The sequence below is a fragment of the Kockovaella imperatae genome, assembly GCF_002102565.1.
Source record: "Kockovaella imperatae strain NRRL Y-17943 chromosome Unknown BD324scaffold_1, whole genome shotgun sequence".
NCBI classification, from domain to species: Eukaryota; Fungi; Basidiomycota; class Tremellomycetes; order Tremellales; family Cuniculitremaceae; genus Kockovaella; species Kockovaella imperatae.
This window is the reverse complement of record NW_019028941.1, coordinates 1,243,391-1,262,143: the sequence shown is the minus strand read 5'-3', so window position 1 is coordinate 1,262,143 and position 18,753 is coordinate 1,243,391. Positions and strand designations below refer to the sequence as shown.

At 52.1% G+C, this 18,753-nt stretch overlaps 9 protein-coding genes across 9 annotated transcripts; 4 read left to right on the top strand and 5 right to left on the bottom strand.

The window, feature by feature from the left end:
• Positions 1-418: 418 nt before the first annotated feature.
• On the bottom strand, positions 419-1,995 carry BD324DRAFT_612818 (YIF1-domain-containing protein). The gene is made up of 5 exons (XM_022014446.1): positions 1,463-1,995; positions 1,203-1,404; positions 930-1,146; positions 779-875; positions 419-734 (listed from the first exon to the last, which is right to left on the bottom strand). The coding sequence occupies exons 1-5, from the start codon at positions 1,919-1,921 to the stop codon at positions 576-578; spliced, it is 1,134 nt and encodes a 377-aa protein (XP_021874674.1). The 5' UTR covers positions 1,922-1,995; the 3' UTR covers positions 419-575.
• Positions 1,996-2,113: 118 nt separating this feature from the next.
• BD324DRAFT_678396 (hypothetical protein) lies at positions 2,114-3,915 on the top strand. Its single transcript, XM_022018988.1, has 4 exons — positions 2,114-2,749; positions 2,803-2,900; positions 2,947-3,298; positions 3,355-3,915. The coding sequence occupies exons 1-4, from the start codon at positions 2,154-2,156 to the stop codon at positions 3,836-3,838; spliced, it is 1,530 nt and encodes a 509-aa protein (XP_021874673.1). The 5' UTR covers positions 2,114-2,153; the 3' UTR covers positions 3,839-3,915.
• A 283-nt stretch (positions 3,916-4,198) lies between these two features.
• On the top strand, positions 4,199-6,373 carry BD324DRAFT_31907 (mitochondrial carrier domain-containing protein). The gene is made up of 6 exons (XM_022012474.1): positions 4,199-4,275; positions 4,335-4,804; positions 4,857-4,927; positions 4,983-5,092; positions 5,275-5,452; positions 5,498-6,373. Exons 2-6 carry the CDS (start codon positions 4,353-4,355, stop codon positions 6,112-6,114), a joined length of 1,428 nt encoding a protein of 475 aa, XP_021874672.1. The 5' UTR covers positions 4,199-4,275; positions 4,335-4,352; the 3' UTR covers positions 6,115-6,373.
• Positions 6,173-8,277, bottom strand: BD324DRAFT_640695 (Dak1 domain-domain-containing protein; the record flags this gene model as incomplete). The annotated part of the gene is made up of 7 exons (XM_022017362.1): positions 6,173-6,585; positions 6,630-6,765; positions 6,808-7,187; positions 7,243-7,441; positions 7,495-7,847; positions 7,898-8,061; positions 8,123-8,277. The coding sequence occupies 7 exons, from the start codon at positions 8,275-8,277 to the stop codon at positions 6,173-6,175; spliced, it is 1,800 nt and encodes a 599-aa protein (XP_021874671.1).
• A 520-nt stretch (positions 8,278-8,797) lies between these two features.
• On the bottom strand, positions 8,798-9,787 carry BD324DRAFT_574626 (SconCp; the record flags this gene model as incomplete). Its single annotated transcript, XM_022013073.1, has 6 exons — positions 8,798-8,891; positions 8,939-9,026; positions 9,098-9,120; positions 9,191-9,265; positions 9,371-9,539; positions 9,676-9,787. The coding sequence occupies 6 exons, from the start codon at positions 9,785-9,787 to the stop codon at positions 8,798-8,800; spliced, it is 561 nt and encodes a 186-aa protein (XP_021874670.1).
• Positions 9,788-10,177: 390 nt separating this feature from the next.
• Positions 10,178-13,915, top strand: BD324DRAFT_612800 (fungal-specific transcription factor domain-domain-containing protein). The gene is made up of 10 exons (XM_022014445.1): positions 10,178-11,071; positions 11,132-11,288; positions 11,338-11,430; positions 11,478-11,935; positions 11,980-12,188; positions 12,238-12,551; positions 12,603-12,926; positions 12,982-13,481; positions 13,540-13,629; positions 13,687-13,915. The coding sequence occupies exons 1-10, from the start codon at positions 10,556-10,558 to the stop codon at positions 13,774-13,776; spliced, it is 2,751 nt and encodes a 916-aa protein (XP_021874669.1). The 5' UTR covers positions 10,178-10,555; the 3' UTR covers positions 13,777-13,915.
• BD324DRAFT_612798 (hypothetical protein) lies at positions 13,916-14,803 on the bottom strand. Its single transcript, XM_022014444.1, has 3 exons — positions 14,383-14,803; positions 14,221-14,246; positions 13,916-14,138 (listed from the first exon to the last, which is right to left on the bottom strand). Exons 1-3 carry the CDS (start codon positions 14,797-14,799, stop codon positions 13,958-13,960), a joined length of 624 nt encoding a protein of 207 aa, XP_021874668.1. The 5' UTR covers positions 14,800-14,803; the 3' UTR covers positions 13,916-13,957.
• A 178-nt stretch (positions 14,804-14,981) lies between these two features.
• Positions 14,982-16,983, top strand: BD324DRAFT_612793 (phosphatidic acid phosphatase type 2/haloperoxidase). The gene is made up of 11 exons (XM_022014443.1): positions 14,982-15,511; positions 15,570-15,581; positions 15,646-15,788; positions 15,838-15,880; positions 15,939-16,046; positions 16,109-16,174; positions 16,216-16,225; positions 16,280-16,335; positions 16,398-16,485; positions 16,545-16,755; positions 16,816-16,983. Exons 1-11 carry the CDS (start codon positions 15,108-15,110, stop codon positions 16,872-16,874), a joined length of 1,200 nt encoding a protein of 399 aa, XP_021874667.1. The 5' UTR covers positions 14,982-15,107; the 3' UTR covers positions 16,875-16,983.
• On the bottom strand, positions 16,984-18,671 carry BD324DRAFT_612783 (hypothetical protein). The gene is made up of 4 exons (XM_022014442.1): positions 18,351-18,671; positions 17,578-18,274; positions 17,373-17,515; positions 16,984-17,305 (listed from the first exon to the last, which is right to left on the bottom strand). Exons 1-4 carry the CDS (start codon positions 18,434-18,436, stop codon positions 17,044-17,046), a joined length of 1,188 nt encoding a protein of 395 aa, XP_021874666.1. The 5' UTR covers positions 18,437-18,671; the 3' UTR covers positions 16,984-17,043.
• Between the last annotated feature and the right edge of the window lie 82 nt (positions 18,672-18,753).

The following is an 18,753-nucleotide window of genomic DNA, read 5'->3' as shown; positions in this document are numbered from 1 at the left end:
CTTTCCCTTCCGCATCTTTGCTTCTCACAACCCTCATCGGCTGCTTTATGTCCTTGTCCACTCCTGCATATGATTTTCGACTCTCGTATGGCGCACAACGACGACCCCACGACTTTGCATTCTCATGCTCTTACTGGGTCTGTGGCCCGGACTATTTCATCTCTCATATCTCTTCGAAAGATTATCACTACATGTCGTTATTCAGGTAGTCAAGCGACTGAATGCAAGTGGAATGAAGTGTTTATGCAAGACGCAGGAATTCAAGTTTAGGGGGCCAGTCATGTGTGGTCGAGAGAAGGGCTAAGCGTTGACGTCTCCCGAGGTTTATTTAGGTGGCCACCGCCTTCTTCCAGAAGCGCCAGCTCTTTTCCCTCACCTCCTCTCCTCTCTTAGCCTCTATCTGCCCCCCCCCCCCCCCCCCCGCGGGCGCCCCAGCACGCAGAGCGCAGTCGTCTAAGCTGAGCTACGAAGTGGAACTGAAGTGAGAAGGCTAGGCTACCGGATGCTGCTTTGCTTTTGATCGAATGATGTGCCACAAGCGCGGCTCTAGATGCATAACGTCATGGTGAAAATCGTCATACCCTGGACAGCCAGCCCATCCAGATGAGCTGCGTGGCAGCTACGAAAAGGAGGAATTGTACGCGACGGGATCTTTGCGAGTGTGATAGTGTGCCTGCAGTGACAGCAGGCATGGAAGATGGATCGGGCAAAAGGACGTATTTGAGCGATCGCAGCTGAGCACAGCATGAGCACCGTCGCCGCTGCAGTTAAGACCCACGAGGAAGAAGCCGTTCGCGCAGAGGGCATAGACAAAGACAGCGATGGAAGTCAATCGACCGAGATTTAAGAATCCGACCAAGATGGTCAAGATGATCCTAGGTGGATTCATGAGCTAGAGTCCCCGTTGTGAAAGTCAAATGAGCGCTCACCCGACAAATTTGTAGCCACCATAACCTATCAATTCCACGCCACTTGCTCCGCTGTTTCTGACGTCCAGCAGGTAGCATCCCAGTTTAATGATGCAGAATTCGACGATAACTACAGCGAGCGCCTTGCTGAGAGTGAACCCGAGGATCTCTGGGTGGAACTTTGATTGTAATCCAGAGGCTAGAGCAGACAACAGGGTGTACGTGACCAAGGCCATGGCTATGAAGACTTGTTAGCCGAATATGCAAGGTGTCGACTGGCTCGGAGAGACTCACTAGGAATGTACAGATCCGGCGCGTTGATATCGTCCCTGGGAGGCTGCCAACCCTCCACACCTCCTTCTCCTGTCCGTTTGACCTGGCGTGCCCAGGGTGAATGACGCCACGGGAAAAGGATCAAGCGCAGCTTCCTCAGAACATAAGAGTTGGTGACTGAGAACGATATCTTGATGAGTTGAAGGGGGAGATACCGTGTGAACTGCAAGTTAGGCACACATTAGCTACTGCGGTCTCGGTATAACTTTGGATCAACTCACATTCTTCTCGACGTACTCTTGACCTGCTGCGACTGCACTCTTTCCAAATTGCACACCCATCTGAGCCGTCGCGTCATTCATACCTGCCCAAGCACCGAATCCCTGAGGCGCGTTCATGCCGTATCCGCCCATCGCTGGTGGGTTAGGACTAGCTCCATACCCTTGCCGAGGATGGGTTTGAGCATTCGGCGCTCCGTACAGGTTACCATTCACCCCTGAAGACGATGCAGAGATACCCGTCGCAGCTCCAGCTGACGAGTGTTCACCAACTGGCGGGGACGAGTACCTCGTGTACCCAGCTCCATCTTGAGATATACGCTGGGCTTGAGAATAGGGTGACGAATTGTTGGAAGTTCCCGGTGTGTGAGGTGGTTCAGGAGGTGGATAAGCTGGATGAGTAGGTTTAGGGTGTTGAAGTGGTGGTGGAGACCTAGAGTTCATATATGGAGGTTGCGCCATGGCTAATGAAGCGTATGACACGGTCTGTCCCACGAACGGCCCTCCTAGCTGCTGCTACACGTCGTCGACCTGAAGCACCCGCGCAGGGAATATTATTTATCTCTCTAATAATTCATTCCGTCATTTTATCCCAAATGGGCGGCCTGCCTCCACTTCCGTTTCAGATTTCAATTCAGAATTTTTGAACGAGCACACTCTTTTTACACTCGGAATTTGCAGGTGTCCATTCACTATGGCATTCCAGAAGGTCACGAAACAATCCGGCAGGACTCCAGAACAGCAAGCAGCTAGAGATGCTCGGAAAGCAGCAAGACTAGCTGCTGCTGCTGCTGCGGCTGCGGAGCCGGCCGACGAAACCGAGCAGATGGCAGAATCCTCCTCCATGGCTGCTGCTAAGCCCGAAGAGTCTGAGCAATCGAGATTGAAGAGGCGGAGGGAAGAGGAGGAGAACGATGATACATTACTGGAGATCGATGTTGCGGCTCCGGAGCCACTCTCAAAGGCCGAAGCTCGCGCAGCGAAAAAGAGGGCGAAGAAGGGCTTACCTGAAGCCCCCAAAAAGGCAAAGAATGAAGATAAGGACGATCATTTCGAAGCCGGGGACGAGGATGAAGAGGTCGACCAGACAAGAAAGAAAGGGGAAAACAGAGCGGTGCGCAAACAGAACTCAATCTGGATTGGAAACCTTTCCTTCAAGACGACCGAGGAATCTCTGAAGCAGTTCCTCGAGAAGGGTGTATCAGAGCTTGGAGGAGTAGGAGAAGGTAGCGTGACCCGGGTCAATTTACCAAAGAAGGCTGGTAAGGGCGGATACGCAGAGAACAAAGGGTGAGCGTGTTCGATTGGCTCCAAATGTATGCTGAAGTAATAACTCCTCTCAGCTTTGCCTACGCGGACTTTGCTACTCCGGAACTGCAAGCTCTAGGTGTTCAACTCAGCGAGGCCTTCTTTGAAGGACGAAAATTGCTCATCAAGCTTGGTGAGTCCCTATATTGGTGTCGGCAGGCTGACTCACGTTGCTTTAGGTAATGACCATAAGGAAACTCCGAATGCTCGTACACCTAAACCTGCAAAGGAGGCTGGAGCTGCAATCCTCAAAAAACAGCCCAACAAGCCTAGTGCCACTCTTTTCGTTGGTAATCTGTCCTTCGACACGACCGAGGAAGGTCTAAGAGATTTCATCGAAAGTAATGCCAGCGGCTCAGGCGAGAAGATTGACACCGAAGAGTCTGCTATAAAGAATGAAGAAGCGGACGTCGATCCCGACGCCGAGGACAAGGATGAAGTAGAAGATCTCGACAAGCACAGAGGAGGCAAAAAATCTGGCCTACGCAAAGTCCGTCTCGGCGCTTTTGAAGATAGTGGAAGGTGCAAAGGGTGAGTTCCCACATTCTCCATCCTACTTGGTGCGTCTCAGCTAACCTTTGCTCCAGCTTCGCGTTCCTCGACTTTCACACCGTCGACCAGGCTACTGCTGTGTTGATCAACCGCAAAAATTATACCTTGGTTGGCCGGTCTCTTCTCCTACAGTACGCATCCGAAGATGCAGCTAGAAGGGCCGGGTCAGGACCAAAAGGACACACGAAACGCGCGCCGAGGACGGAACGAGCCATCGCTCAAGGAGACAGGCCTCCGCCTCACGCTCGTCCACCTAGGCCCGTCTCTACTCCAAAAAGCAGCTTCATCGATATTCAGCCTCGACCTCGCCCTGTGGTCGTTGAGGCAGAATCTCGGCCTATGACAGAAGGTCCAGATACATATGTAGACCGTCCAGAGCGATCAGAGAGGAAGAACGACAAGCGAGGGAAGAAGTGGGAAGCCACTGGTCGGCCTAAACCTGGTGCGGCTTTGGCAATGGCCAAGCGGGAAAAGGTCGGAATCGTTGAAGCCAAGGGCGAGAAGATCACCTTTGACTAAGCGTTGAGCTTCTGCTTGGACGGTGATGTAGCTCTAAGTGTCATATCATCATCCTGACTGGGATGCATACAATGACGATCTACATGGTTCATGCCAAGTGATGATCCGCTCGCTATATGGTCGGCCGGAAGTCGCGGTCAATTTTGAGTCTGTCGGAGAAGCGGACCCTTCGCTTAAAGGCCATTTTCAATCCATCCAGTCCTGACGCCCGCTGTTCTGTCTTTGCCTTCAGGTAAAGAATTTGATTCTATGAAGACGCTCTGAACCAGGAGGAGCCAGACCGTACTCCACCTATACCACGACAGCTGCGTAGGATACGGAATCCTGGATGACAGGCAGAAACGACTCGGATTTGACCTGCAACGAGTTTCGAGGTTGATTTCGTCTCGTGTGCATATTGGTACATCGGAACCCTAGGATCGCCTTTCCTGCGAGACATAGTGAGTCTTCTGAGCCGGTGCAATGAGTCTAATGCTTTGTCTGTCTTACTCCCCACTGATCATTTCGACCAGACATGATCCCCATATCGCGCGACGGGACTTTGGAAGCTAGTACTTCCAAATGTCCGATATCCCTGCCGCCGTTCCCCTTCATACCGACAGAACTTCCCATACGCACACCCAGAAACCAGCACAGCGTTTTTAGTAGACATCAATCCAACCACAGTGTCTACTTCTTACCAAGCTCTTTGGAGGTCAATGTCGACGGATCTTCGAAATCCCCAAGAAAACCATTTCATGTCCCTCGCGAATTCCATTCCATGGTAGCTGGAGCAGGTGCAGGATTAGTCTCGTCAATCGTCACTTGCCCTTTGGACGTTGTGAAAACGACTCTTCAGGCTCAGAGATTGAAGAGGGATGCACCGGGCTATGAGGGAGTCACGAAAACGTGCAAGAGAATATGGAGACAATCTGGTTTTAGAGGGTTCTACAGAGGACTTGGTCCAACCGTCACTGGGTACCTACCGTGAGTCAAGGGATGGAACTATACCGAGAATGACTGATGATTGGCTATGCAGTACCTGGGGTATCTACTTCACAGTCTATGACCTTGTGAAAGATCGATTACGTGGTTGGGCAGAGCATGGTGGTGAGGACTTGGCTGATCCGGCCCCCCTTCGTGGCCTTTGCTGATCTACGATCAGCCCATCCCAATGCAGATGTCGCCCTCATGCACATCCTAGCTGCCATGACAGCGGGTGCCACAGGCACATGCTTGACAAATCCATTATGGGTGGTAAAAACCAGATTTATGGTGCGTTTCATTGTTACCCCTCAGCACGCCCCCTCTATCAGATAAATTCCATCCTACATCTGCAACTATCTTGCGCCTCCCCCCCTCTCCCCCCTGCGCGGGGGCTCATCCCCTCCTATCCTCGTCTAGGCTATTGAAATGAGCTTCTCTGTCAATGGCAAGGACGCTCACCATGCATACAGGCACAAGCGGTCCTGCCGCCGACTGCTCCACGATACAAAAACACCTTGGACGCCATCTTGACCATCTACCGGACAGAGGGCCTTCGAGCTTTCTACAAGGGCTTGCTCCCGAGTCTCGTAGGCGTTTCTCACGTGGCCATTCAACTGCCGCTCTACGAGCGCGCGAAATCCTGGTCAGGTCAGTGAACATTGCATCCACGCGACTTTCCATTGACTGGCTCAGATCCGGGAGGAGACCACTCTCAATTACCTGCCACCACTATTCTCGCGTGTTCTTCTTTCTCTAAGATGGTTGCATCCCTCATCACTTATCCTCACGAAGTATTGCGGACTAGGATACAGATCAGTCGTCGAAACTTGGCAGCCCCGGCTGATTCCTCGCCATCACCATCGCCAGCCGCTACCCCAGGTCCCACTTCATCCATCCCTGCCCCTGAGTCAAATCTGCCTGGAACAACTTCTTCTGGCACGCATACCAAGCCGCCACCTACCTCACCCAGCCCTTCAAGCACTCCTAGACCAGCTTACAACTATCACGTCCTACCTGTCTCCACCACCCACCATCCTCATCTCTACTCACCTCTTTTGGCCGGTTCTCAACCGCCCGTACCGGTTCATGATACCATCTCTCCAACACAGCTCGCGGACGGGAGTGGTAATGGTCATCCGAAGAAGTATTTCGGTCGACGAGGCGGCATCATACATACTTTTCTCAAGATTCAACGACAGGACGGTTGGCGAGGGTTCTATCGAGGTCTGAGTATCAATCTTGTTCGGACAGTGCCCAACGCTGCTGTAACGTTTCTAACATACGAATTGATCATGAGGAATCTAGCCTAGAGCACGAAGTAGTACCGGGAATGCATAATGTAGCGATCGACATCTCGAGTCGAGCACTTTACCCGATGGCCTTGAAGAGTCCTTCGATGACAGTGGAGAACGCCATGGCACCTGGATCAGGTGGCAACTCCTTTCTATCTTCCCTCTCTCCCACATATGTCGCTCGACCCAGCTTGGCTTGCATACTGACAGTTGCCATTGAACCCTCTTTACAGGCTTTGGCAGCCTTGCCCAGATCTCCAGTGGATGCCAATGTATCTGAAAATGGGATGATTGCGTCCATCACGGTTCGGTGTCCCACACGAGCGGCCGTACGTTGTTTCAACGTCTCGAGACCTGAAAGACAAATCTGACCAAAGAATTCAGGTGTGATACTCGGCTGAGGAGATTGAGACGCAGCGTCGATGATTGAAGTCGTGATACCAGCTAGAAAGATGGACAGGATCGCTCCTAGCGTACCTCCCATGGAATCTGATGATGATTCAGTGAGCCCTTTCAAAACACGAGAACCTCACCATCAATGACTTCGGTGAGCTCTCTGAAGAACGTGACCAAGTCTCCATCCGAACCCAAATGGTGACTCTCGATTGCCTCGAGCACGCCTTTCGCGCCCATGGCGCAGGTCTCTCCGCAATCTCCATCTCCGACAATCTAGAACGATCAGTACAGAAAGTCTTGAGGTGGTTAACTCACAGTGTCCCATTCGGTGAGCTTTGGCTCGAGTGCCAAGACATCCTCTGCAGCCTGTCTCATGGCCTTTTGTATCATCGTAGAAGATGTTGAGAGCTTTGGGACGGACGCCACGACCTCTTTCTCCTCCTTCGCCACCTCTGTAAATGCATCTTGCCTTTTGCGGGCCTGCAACTTGCCAGGCAAGGGATAGATGTTCTGCGTGGCGGGCCAGGCGAAGGACGTATGCGGAGCATCGATCAATGTCAATAGCTCTTTGGTCGAGACACCAGTATCTTTCGCAATATTGGTAAGATTTGTCAATGAAATCGAGAGACCAGGCATGTTCATTGACCCCATGAAACAGCCTTGGAAGATTCGGACAGGTGTGATGCCTTTCTCCTCTATTCCGAGTCGAGCATTAGCAAGGTAGCGCAAACGCGGAAGATCGTTACCTACCCAGCTGATTGAGCGTTTCGTCCACCGCAGCTCCCATTTCGAGATTACTCATGCCTCCTTGGTTGTTCATCAAGAGGACGAGCTCGTCTCCATCTGCAAACTTGACGAAGGATCTCTCGGGATCATCTTGATCCAAGACGAGTTTGAGCATTTTGGCGATGAGCTCTTCAGGCCCCGGTTGAGCAATGTTGAGGACGCCCTGCATTTCCCCACTCAGCGTCCATTCAAGTCAATGTACTGAACCCCACTCACCGTCTCATTATGCAGCCCCAAACCGATCTCGCACCGTCCTTCAGGGATCTCCCAGTCTGCAGTATCTCTCCCTGGTACATGACAATGATTCAGAGCCATACAGATAGAAGCTGTATTGGTAGAGATGGATCGACCCAAGTCCACGAGATCATGGAAGGCCATATCGGCTTCAGAGCCCGCACCGAGAATCTTGCAGACCAAGGTTATACCTGCGAGACATCGTCGACCGACCATGTTTCCTCTTGATCGAGGGACAGAGACGTCGTCCCCAACCACCACCAGCTCGACGTTCTTCAAACCTTGCGATTGCGCCATGAGTCTCGCCAGACCAAAGTGGAGATTGTCACCGGTATCTAAACAACAGGTCGGTCAATCACACGACTCCAAACCGCTTGAGCCTCACAATTGGTGATGATGAGGATCGTTCCCTTGTCTGAAGGGACAGCTTTGATTCCTCCAATAACTTGCTTGGCGGACGGACTGGCAAAGACATCCCCCGCAACGCTAGCACTGAGGAGTCCTTGTCCTACAAATCCGACCGTACCAGGCTCATGACCAGATCCTCCACTACAGCGCAATAACAGAAGACTGTCAGAGATCCGATTATGGCTCATGATGTCCCGCTTACCCGCAGATCAAGGCAACTTTAGACGGATCGTGATTCGCATGGTAGACAATCTTCAGAGAGGGGATGACAGACAAGTGAGGGTGAGTTGCGACGAGCCCTTTGAGAGATCTCACGACGAGCGTCGTATGATCGTGAAACAAATGCCTGTCGGTCATGGCTGATGAGTACGGTGAATCTGACTGGCTCTACCCTAAGACGATGGATAGAGATCTATACGAATCATGCAGAGTCATCCTCAAGCCTCATATTATTAACTCCGGTCCGAATCCGAGCCGAGCTATATCATCCGCCATTGTGCCGAGTCAGTGCCGAGCATCATGACTCTGCCTTCTCCGTCTGATCCGTCGAGTCTGCTTCCGAGAAACGATGTCCTGAGAATCCCCATAGCGGCGGGCTAGTGACTAAGTTGAAAAAGCAATAACTGGCAAGGGGATCATCATCTGAATTCCGACAGGCAGAGTCATGTTGCTACTTGAATCGCTCATGATGCAACTCATATGATACATGCGAGCGTCCCACAGCCTGAGCGAGACGCCGAAGAAGAAAAGCGAAGAAATAGTAAGCGAGTCGAAAGCGAAGGAGAGGATACGAAGGTCGCTCTGAGGGACGTCCACGAAGGGGACACGGCTCGGAGGGAGACCTGAGGGTTGATGAGAGGTTAACGGCTGACAGAAGTCAGCACGCAAGTCCGTCTGACTTCCGGTTCTGAACCCACTCTTCAGCCCACTCGTTCTCTTTTCGGATCTGCTCCTCCTCCTCAGGAGTGAAGCTACGTAGATCAGCACGGTTTGTGATCTGGTGCGACACAGAACACACTCGTTTTGGATGTTGAAGAGTGTCCTAATCTGTTCAGGAGACTTGCCCTTGATCATGTTGCTGGAAAGAGATTGATCAGTTGTCAGTTCTCCAGACAGTCTCGGGAACATACGCGACCTGTAATACTGTCAGTACATGGTTTCAAACAAGTGTGCCGACTCACAGTCTTGCATCCCACGTCCCTGTGGAGAGAGTTGGTCAGTACAGTTGTGGAATCATACGTCTCGAGCATGGTGTATCATATCTACTCACAACAAAGGTTTGATATCCAGGTAATTGGCAGCGAGGATGATCTCAAAGAGCATTTCCTGGTCGACCTGGCTCAAGCTGTCAGCCTGGAATCATGGACCCGTAACCTGCGTCAAAAGCTGACCTGAATGAATCTGGAGCATCATTGTCAGGGAAGTTCACAACTCGCTCCTTAAGACCCACTTTGAATCCCAGTCCCCAATCTCTGATGTCTTTTTTCGAGAATCATCCGCGTCCGCATCCGCAGCGGGAAGAGGCTCATTTTTGTGGTGATCACAGTACTCCAAGACCTTTGCGAGAACCGATGAGGATACGTTAGGAAGCGGAATCATAGAGTCTTGGGAGGGAAGATCTGGCGACAGACGTCAGGACAAGACCTTGCAAAATGTGTAGCCCAAAATCAAGGCTGATTATTTAATTCAAGTCACCGAGTCGCCGCTCGCGCACACCCGGGGACCCGATGTATATCATCATCACCTTCCACTCACCCTCCAACATCGACTTGATCATGGCACTCCTCTCGGCAACCTTCTTCTCCACCGTGAATTGCTCATCGTCAGACGTTTGGAGGATGACAGAGTCCTTCTTTTCGGCGGACATGACGGAGTAGGGGGGGGGGGGGGGGGGCGAGGCCAGAGATAGACCTTGGTGGGGACTTCGGCGAGGGTATCAGACGTAGGTGGTAGGGCTCAGGTGTATGAGCCAGGTCCTAGACTAAAGTGAAAGACCAAAAAAGTGATCCACAGATTATCCGCGAGTGTCGTGTCAGTAGGTCTCAGCTTGAACACAGGAATGAGAGCTGTCACAAAGGTTGTGTCTTGGAGAACGAGCGTGAATGAAAGCAAGCAAAGCAACGCACAAAGGCTTGTTAATAGGCACGAGGAAAGCTGCGCCTATCTCTGCACCAGATCTCTGCTAATTTTTTTGCTCCCGTGATTCCCGTGGGCCAGAAAGCCACTCACCCTCCTCGGTCCTCCCTCCCTCTCCCTCCCCATAAGGTACATCTGGGCTTCTGGGCGTGCTATAATTGTTTTTACACTCTCCACTCCACATTGTCTTCCCAGATCTGAAAGTGAGAAGAGGAAGGGGGAGGAGTTTGTCCCATTGGAAAGAATTTTTGGAGAGCCTCGATCGATCAACCACTACCACCACTACCAACCTCAACGTCGCTTGGTCTTCTCTTTGCTCCATCACAGACATCGACCTTCGACAGATATTTGACTGACAGCGTAGGGAAGATAGCCTTCGATCGTGGCTTGACTCAGACGATTCCGTCACCCCTCTCTCAATCCTGATATCTGTATAATCTCTCTCTTCTCATCTGCTTGTCAGTCTTGAGGGATCTTCCTTCTCATCCCTCTTCTCATCATGTACGGCAACAACGACAAGGTGATATCAAACGATTATGCCATGAACGTAAGCGGACCCTCCACTTCCGATCGGGCGGCGCAACGAACATCACAGTCCGGTGAGACGCACAACGCAACAGTGGACGACACTCGACAATCCGATCAACAGTCCTGGTTCCCTTCCATGCTTGGCGAGCTTCCTGGTCAATCCATGTTTCCATCTCATCCGTCGCAACGTCAACCGTCTGTCGATTCGGGTCCAGCACACACCTCACAGAGGAGTCATCAGACGAGTACCTCAGTGACCAGCTTTTCCAGTCCTGAAGGGACGCTCAGCGCGAGTACGAGTGGTAGCAGACCTGCCCAGAACGGCAAGCTTGCCAAAGCCAAAGCCACAGCGATAGCTCCTGAAGCTACGAACACGACGAAAAAGAAGAAGAAGAGGAAGTCTGGCGAAGTGCCAAATTCAGGAGGAGGTGATGCGGACGGGGACAAGGAGAAGAGGATCAAAACGGGTAGAGCTTGTGATGCTTGTGTCAGTGGATATGTTGACTCAATGGGAGATACCGAAGCTGACTTGAAAATGTGTCTCCAGCGAACCAAGAAGATCCGGTGTGATATCTTGCCTTCAACGACGTCGCCCGGGGGCCGAGAATCTCAGCAGATTTGCGCTCATTGCAAACAGTGTGACCTAGAGTGCACCTGGTTCTTGCCTATCACTGAGACTCGTTTCAAGAAACGGAAAACGATGGGTGAGCTAATGCTACGTGGTCCAGTGTAATGAGCTGACGTCTGTGAAAGAGGACTCGAACGACGCCTCGTTCAACCTAAAGGCGAGTGCCACTTCCTCGCCTGGTCCGGCCACTCCGCGCGAAGTACCGGCAAGAACAGAAGGTGACATATTTCTCTCTGCTACGGTTTCCCGAGCTCACGTCGTCCAGGTCCAACATCCCTATCGTTTCTCCTTCACACCGCTCTCCCTGCGAACGCAACTGCTGCTTACGATCTGCGTCAACACAATCGTTGGGAAGTTTCGGAAGACGGGAACGGCCTCATAAGAGTGTCCGTCCCACCTCTTTTGAACGGCAACGAAGACGTGGAAGACCTGACAAGAGGGTACAATCGACTCGCTCGACCGACACTCAACGCTGCAACCATTTCCTCGCTTGTCAATGCTGACTTTGATCATATCGCGCCATTGTTCCCTATTGTCCTCAGGTGCGATTTCGCGGCAAAAACCAATCCCAGTCCATTACTCCTGTATGCCATCTGTGGGCTAGGCTCAACCCGTCGGGAGTTTCCGAGGGAGCTCTTCGCGGGTGTTAGGGGCATGATCAATGGATTGCTGCGGTCCAACGATATACTCAGTGATGCTAGATTTGAGCATGTCCAGGCCTTGGTGAGTATAGCGTTGAGTATTAACGTTCTGACTTGACGTTATAGCTCCTCCTTGCACAAGCCGGAGATCTTCATGCTCAACCTACAGCCGCCACTGCCAGTGCCTGTCTCATCCGACTCGCTTCTGCTATTCGAATGGCTCAAGACCTAGGTCTGCATCGAGAGTCGTCTTCACGTGCTCAAACAGTTCGAGATCTGGCATTCGTAGAGCTACGCCGGAGAGTCTGGGCAACGTGTGTGATTCTTGATCGATGGTTAGTGGTGGTCGACTCGAATCATGCCTTGCTGACTTCCCGCTCTCAGGTACGCGGCGGCCTTGGGAATCCCGCTGTTGGTCGATCTGCTCGACTGTGACATTCTGCTGCCTGCGCCATACGAGATTCTTCCCGATTCAGAGCCGTCTTCCTGGCGAATCGACCCGAGCTATCTCTATCTCGCCGAACACCTCAAACTAGCTATCCTGATCGGCCGAGTTCTCAAGACTATCTACTCGCCGACAGGTCTTAAACACACTTCAGATGAACAGCTGCGGAATATTTTGGATGACCTAGCAAATTGGCAGAGGAACTTGCCCAATGATTTGAAGTTCAGGGGGAATAGTGATTCGCCCACTTCTGGTGAGTAACCTTCTACTGGCTTCCCTTGTGCCCCTTTTGACCGGCTTTTAGGCTTGCTACATATTGCCCGCGCCGCCTTGAAGTTTCTTTTCTGGCGAGTGTTCCTACGAATCACATATGTGGTCCCTCCCCACCTTCAATTACGAATCCAAGTGGCGGATTGGACCGACATGGTCCAGAATGCAGCCGAAGCCATTCAGTGGCTGTCTTCCAATGACAGCGTCCTTGATACAATCTTTGTCTTTGCGTATACCCTTACTTCTTGTGCTTTGGTTCATTACCATACTTGGGCCAGGAGGAAAGATCCAGTGTCTTTGGAGATGCTTAGGTTGGTCAGAGACACGGCTCAGCGGTGGGAGGAGCAGGTCCAACCGGGTAAGCGAAGCGCGGGACGTAAGGGGGCCGGGACTCTGCTGATCCTTGGCCTCAGATCAAATGAGTCTCCGTCGGAAAACATGCGAGATCATGACGCTCCTGCACGAAGCCGCACTTAAAACCAACCCTGAAGACAACGGTCAACATCTCCCTGCCCCTGTCAACCCGACCCCCGGCGTCTCTGCGCGGTCCGATGTCTCCCGAGTGGCTTGGGTGAAGGACAACGAAATGCCAGGAACTGGCTTCTGGGTGGCGAGAAGCGACGAAGATCGTCGAGCAGGAGGGGTCATAGCTGAAGCTGTCATTCTGCTCGAGGATCTCAAGCCGCACTCGGACGCACACAGAAAGGCTCAACGGGCTTTGGGCATACTGGATGAACCTGAACCGCGACCTGGACCTGGACCGAGCGCAAACGATCCATTCGCGAGCATTGAGATGAGCGACTTGCCCGCCGAGATGCAAGCTATTGCCAATACTGCGAATGTCAATCCGCAAATCAATGAGAAGGGTGTGGATCCGTTCTCGGGGCAGCCGGGGCCCGATTGGACGAGCTGGGTGAGCCCCTCGCGCACGACGCTTTGGACGAAACAGTACTGATCGGATACTTTCCCAGTCTCTCCCATCAAATCCTGTGCAGGAGGTGCTGAATCTTGGCACGTTGGATACTTTGCCCATGAGCTCATTTGACTTTCCTTCGTGGGAGGTGAGTACGATGATGGTGCACCCGGGAGCAGCAGGGGTTGACCATGTCGTTCCTTAGCAATACTTTACAGCGATCAACTCGGCTGTATCACCTGAGCGGGAAACCTTTGGTCAGCTGCAGCCCATCGACTTGCGTAGTCATCCGTGAGCGTCAGCGGAATCGCAATAGTCACATTCCGTGACGCGTGTTGGATGTGGAGGGGGTCCTTTCTATCTGTTGGCTGTAGGTAGTGAAGATGGTTTTTAGTTCTATCTGCTTGTTGTGTAGTTGATCATCCGCGGATCATAGCTTGTACATCAATATCGTCGTGTATTCACATCCCTCCTGCCTACTTCTCATAGCTCTTGATGGCTTCGACTTTCGGTGCACTACTACTCTGTTCGTCGAACACAAGTCCAAGCCATTCTTTGACCAGTTTCCTAGCTAGTTCCAGACCGATGACTCGTTGACCCAAACACAAGACCTGGGCATTATTCGAGAGGACAAGTCGCTCGACAGAATACGAGTCGCTGAAGGGAAGCCAAGGGATGTTAGCCAAAGGTCATTGCGGCCGAAGAAGCAGAGTGTCAGCAGGGTAGGATCAGGACTCACTGGGCTGTACATGCTCGAATACCGGGCTTATCAAGAAGAATGAAAAAACCAGCACGTCAGCAGATGAAAGTAGCTGGTATTATCCGATGCGCCGATGTCGATACCGACGTCTCTCGCTCCGCTCCGCTCCGCTCGCCTCCATTCACCTCACGCGTGACTCACCACTTTATTCGCACTGATGGCCACGCCGATACCCGTACCACAGATCAATAAAGCCCTATCGACCTCTCCACTCGCGACTTTCCTAGCGGCTTCCACGGCGATATGAGGATAATCCGTACTGAGATCGTCCTTTTTCAAGCCCACACCGACATCTTGAACCGAAATGACCCTAGAGTCTTTTTCAAGGTCCGCTTTCAGGGCATCTTTGTACGTTTGACCTGCTGAATCACATCCAACTACAACTTTCCATCGAGGTGATGGTGAGGACATGGCGAGTCGGCTGGAATAGGCTGGTGGTGGTGGTGCTGCTAGTGGTGGTGGTGATGGATCACGCTTCCTTCGGGAAAGCTCACTGTCCGAAAGGGAATCCACTTTTCCCGAGATCATCCCGAAAGCGACCGTGGGATACCATAGCATCTTGTGCCTGTGACGATAGGACATTTATTCCGACAAAAAGTCACGAGGCGGTTTGAGCGGTTTGGTTCAGAGGAATGCCCCCTGGATAGCCAAGACAATGGTTCGCATATCTATTGTACATACGTCATGCACATCATTTGGTCGCGTTGAACATTCCAGAGACTGATGAGATGAATTTCACCCCCCTCTTTGAAAGGGAGGTGACTGCAGCTATTCCTACGTTTGACTTCCATTGCATCCAGTTCCACATCTGCTCAATACTCGTGCGACAGTCAGTCAGTCAGTCAATTAGCCGCCCTGTTTGCACCATGGCAGACACTCGTCAGCCTGACCCGGCGATTCCTCCCTCTGTCCCTACGGAGAAATCACACCGAGGTTTCTTCTCCCGCTCAGATCACCAACACGTTGGAATGGGTCAAACCCAGTCCAACGATACCACAACGACAACCACGGGTCATCAAAACATCCATCCCATGGGAAAAGGTCACCCACCCCAAAACCAGCAACAGCAGCAGCAGCAGCAGCAGCAGCAGCAGCCGCAGCGAGGGTTCATGACTGGTTTTGTGTTCTCTCATTGGATCCGACTCAATCTCGTTGATCTCCTCTGTATGGCTGCAATGGGCGCGATAGGATTAGGCGTCTACGAAGCAAAACCTGCCCCTCATAGGAGTTTCCCAGTGCAGTTTACGGATGGGACTATCGTCTATCCTGAGTGAGTTGGCTTGTGGGCCCGCTCAGACCATGACTGACTCGACGATGCCATCTGCCAGGTTCGCCTACCCGTACGTCTCGATGCCCAGAAGCATGATACGATTCACGATGACTGACTGACATTCGCTCTCACAGGCTTCGCAAAAACATCATCCCCATTTGGCTTGCTGCCCTCCTCGCTTTCATTTGCCCCTTCATCTTCTTCGTCCTCTTCCAATTACGGATCAGGTCATTCGCTATGCTTCTCGACACGACCATGGGCCTCCTAGAGTCACTGAGTGAGCACAAAGGAAAAGGTGCTAGTCCCCACTGACGATCACCCGCAAGTCACTGCAGCAGTGTTTCAAGTATTTCACAAGTGGCTCATTGGGCAAGTGGTGCCACTTTTGATAGTTTGGCGCCTTGAACTGACACTGTACCACTCTTAGCGGTCTCCGACCTCATTTTTTGGACGTGTGTAAGCCTGATGTCAGTGCAATTGCACCTACGGGCAACGGATTTCTCGATATAATGTACACTAGAGATATCTGTACAGGGTAAGCAGATTCCAATTCATGGACCTGTGTTTGCGGGTCTAGAGGCTGATAAAAACACGAAGCGACCAGAATGAGATCGATGACTCGCTCGAAAGCTGGGTGTCAGGACACAGTACCGCTGCGGCTGCGTGAGTCTTCCAGGTACCGATCCTTTACTGACCATTCGCAGAGGATTCGTCGTGAGTCAACTACGATATCGTCCAGAGGTCAATTCGCCACCAACGATGCCACAGTATCTCTTTCTCTACTTCAACGCTCAACTCAAGACTATGAGCAATCATCGACCTGCGTGAGTTAGCGTCTCAAAAAGCGACGGATAAAGTTCTCCAGTGCTGAGGCTCTTGAGACTAGCTATTGGAAAATGATCGTGACCGTGGCTCCACTTCTCGGGGCCACTCTTATCGCTGCCTCCCTCACCGTCGACGAATTCCACGACTGGGTGAGTGCAATGTAGATTCGATCTTCTCTCAGAGGCCTTGATTGATACCAGAGACCCAGTACGATCGCGTCGGGGGATTCTGCATCGGGGCACTCTGCGCCTTTATCGCCTATCGCAAGACCGTTGCAGCCGTCTGGGACTACAGATTCAATCACTTCTTGCTGCCTCGAAATTCCTCCCTCTTCTTCAAGAACCGCTCGGGAGAGGGAGTATACAGCTTTCACTATTCTGCTCAAGAGGCGATGACGCAACAGCCAACGGCAAGTGAAGGTGTGTGATGCCTCGCTGGGATGCCTAGAGTGGGGAACTAATTTCCTCCTCGAATCTCAGGCGGCTGGGGCCGAGGTATGAGTATCGCTGGAGCGCCGAACGACGCGGTTGCTGTCTGAAACCCACATTCACGACAAGCTCTCAGAGTCCCTCGAATAGCTCAAACGACTCTTACGACCATACACGGACACTCCGGACCCACTTTCACGATTCTGTGCAAATGTCCATGTAGCTATTATGCGATGAATGGGAGATACGACGCTTTTATGATGTTGTTCACGGTGAAGCCTAATCTCTCCGAGATTTCTCAAAACCGGGCTCCGAGCTTCTCCTGCGAGCTTCGCTCCCGAGACCAGATTCGAGATCAACGGGCTTCAGCAATGCCTCTGTTCGTTCATTCTGACTTGTCGACTCCAAGAGTCCTTCTTGTTCTGCCAGGTCTTTCATCGGAGTACTTTCAGCCTGCGGTTGAGGGTTCTTTGGACGCGACTTGATCCAGGTGTAAAGGAGAGAGCCCGTAAGAATGAGGGTGATGGACATGACACGACTCCTGCCACCAGCAAGAAAATTCCATCAGCTGGCTATACGCGACTCGGATGAATCCAGTTCCGACTCACGCGTTAATGATGTCGCGGAAAAGCCAAACGCCGAGGAGCGTCTGCAAGACCGATCTTACGGCTGAGGAGAACATGTGGGTGACGGGGGAAGTGACCTTGATGGACAGGAGACCAGCAACGCATATGAGGAATCCGACGAGTCCCTACGTTGTTTTTCCTTTTGTCAGAGCGTGACGATGATGATGATTCACGCGACCCGACTCACAGTGACCAATGTGCCCAGGGCAAAAGCGCCCAAATTTCCATCTTCTCCTCTGATTAACTTTGGGAGGCCTGCCAGCTCGCCCGATACCAAGATACCGGGCAGCAAAGCCAGTGCAGAAAGTGCGTTTGACCAGTAAGCCAAGTCGAGTGTTTTCCCATCCACCGATTTCAAGGCCGATTTAATCAATACCGCGTGAATGGCGACCATGGCGGCTGACAACACACCGAATACCATCCCTAGGACGGGAGCTTCAGAGCTCGACAGGACGCTAGACGAGACCTGAGCTTCGGAGGGCGCGATGGTACTCGCTGAACTGATGAAAGGCGTCGGTAGGAAGGTATGAGTGAATCCCCAAGTGACGATCGCACATGATCCAACGGTTCCCCACGTTGGCCTTTCACCCGTCATGACACTTTGAAGGACTACCGTCATGGGAAGTGTGAGACCTCTGGCGACCTGGAAGAAGGAAGCGTCGACAAGTTTGAGACAGTAGATGTTGAATGCTAATCCCACGACGTTGGCCGTACACACGGGAGCGACGGCAATGATGATGGATCGATTCCAACGTGGGGGAACAAAAGCGAATCGACTGGTGGGCGGTAAGAAGGATAGCAGAGTGAGACAGACGACAGAGATGACGAGTTGAAGTAGGAGGAATGTCAGGGGAAGGGAAGACGAGTTCAGAACCCATTTGTTGCTATAGCCCGAGTTTTCCCGTCAGTACCTGACTGTGTGGAAGCGAACGCTGGTCACGAGGGGGACACTCGACTCACACCATGACCATGACGAGGGCTGAGAACATGTAGAATGAGACGACGCCAAAGACCGCCTTGGGCGAAGACTGTTCTTCCGCTGCCATGTTGGCGAGAGATAGAATAGAATAATAATGAGCCACAGGCGAAGAAGGTGGTGGGTTGTGTGTGTATGTGTATGTGTGTGCCTGTTGATCAGACTCAAAGGAAGCTCCTCCGTGGACGTTTGATAGCGATAGATCCACGCCAGATCAGACACTGAACGCGCTTGATCGACGCCTACACGCCAAATCGCTTCACGAGGAGATCTGAAGATTCGGTATATGGAAGGAAAAAAAAAAGGAGCCGTCACACTTTCCAACATGATGCAGGAGACATTAAGCTATCTTGGGACACACGCACGAACGCTGACCACGTGACTGAC

Bases quoted from the DNA above. Each gene is read 5' to 3' on its own strand.
- BD324DRAFT_612818 (XM_022014446.1), bottom strand. From the start codon at position 1,921: ATGGCGCAACCTCCATATATGAACTCTAGGTCTCCACCACCACTTCAA. The intron at 1,405-1,462 runs GTGAGTTGATCC...CCTAACTTGCAG, and splicing joins AAGAGTACGTCGAGAAGAAT to TTCACACGGTATCTCCCCCT. The intron at 1,147-1,202 runs GTGAGTCTCTCC...AAGTCTTCATAG, and splicing joins GCCGGATCTGTACATTCCTA to CCATGGCCTTGGTCACGTAC.
- BD324DRAFT_31907 (XM_022012474.1), top strand. From the start codon at position 4,353: ATGATCCCCATATCGCGCGACGGGACTTTGGAAGCTAGTACTTCCAAA. The intron at 4,805-4,856 runs GTGAGTCAAGGG...TTGGCTATGCAG, and splicing joins ACCGTCACTGGGTACCTACC to TACCTGGGGTATCTACTTCA. The intron at 5,093-5,274 runs GTGCGTTTCATT...CCATGCATACAG, and splicing joins TGGTAAAAACCAGATTTATG to GCACAAGCGGTCCTGCCGCC.
- BD324DRAFT_612793 (XM_022014443.1), top strand. From the start codon at position 15,108: ATGGCAGACACTCGTCAGCCTGACCCGGCGATTCCTCCCTCTGTCCCT. The intron at 15,789-15,837 runs GTGAGCACAAAG...ATCACCCGCAAG, and splicing joins GGGCCTCCTAGAGTCACTGA to TCACTGCAGCAGTGTTTCAA. The intron at 16,756-16,815 runs GTGTGTGATGCC...CTCGAATCTCAG, and splicing joins ACAGCCAACGGCAAGTGAAG to GCGGCTGGGGCCGAGGTATG.
- BD324DRAFT_612800 (XM_022014445.1), top strand. From the start codon at position 10,556: ATGTACGGCAACAACGACAAGGTGATATCAAACGATTATGCCATGAAC. The intron at 11,936-11,979 runs GTGAGTATAGCG...TTGACGTTATAG, and splicing joins TTGAGCATGTCCAGGCCTTG to CTCCTCCTTGCACAAGCCGG. The intron at 12,927-12,981 runs GTAAGCGAAGCG...CCTTGGCCTCAG, and splicing joins GGAGGAGCAGGTCCAACCGG to ATCAAATGAGTCTCCGTCGG.
- BD324DRAFT_612798 (XM_022014444.1), bottom strand. From the start codon at position 14,799: ATGCTATGGTATCCCACGGTCGCTTTCGGGATGATCTCGGGAAAAGTG. The intron at 14,247-14,382 runs GTGAGTCACGCG...CTTCTTGATAAG, and splicing joins CCATCAGTGCGAATAAAGTG to CCCGGTATTCGAGCATGTAC. The intron at 14,139-14,220 runs GTGAGTCCTGAT...GCTTCCCTTCAG, and splicing joins ATTCGAGCATGTACAGCCCA to CGACTCGTATTCTGTCGAGC.
- BD324DRAFT_612783 (XM_022014442.1), bottom strand. From the start codon at position 18,436: ATGGCAGCGGAAGAACAGTCTTCGCCCAAGGCGGTCTTTGGCGTCGTC. The intron at 17,516-17,577 runs GTGAGTCGGGTC...AAAACAACGTAG, and splicing joins CCCTGGGCACATTGGTCACT to GGACTCGTCGGATTCCTCAT. The intron at 17,306-17,372 runs GTGAGTCGGAAC...TGCTGGTGGCAG, and splicing joins TTCCGCGACATCATTAACGC to GAGTCGTGTCATGTCCATCA.
- BD324DRAFT_678396 (XM_022018988.1), top strand. From the start codon at position 2,154: ATGGCATTCCAGAAGGTCACGAAACAATCCGGCAGGACTCCAGAACAG. The intron at 2,750-2,802 runs GTGAGCGTGTTC...AACTCCTCTCAG, and splicing joins GGATACGCAGAGAACAAAGG to CTTTGCCTACGCGGACTTTG. The intron at 3,299-3,354 runs GTGAGTTCCCAC...CCTTTGCTCCAG, and splicing joins GATAGTGGAAGGTGCAAAGG to CTTCGCGTTCCTCGACTTTC.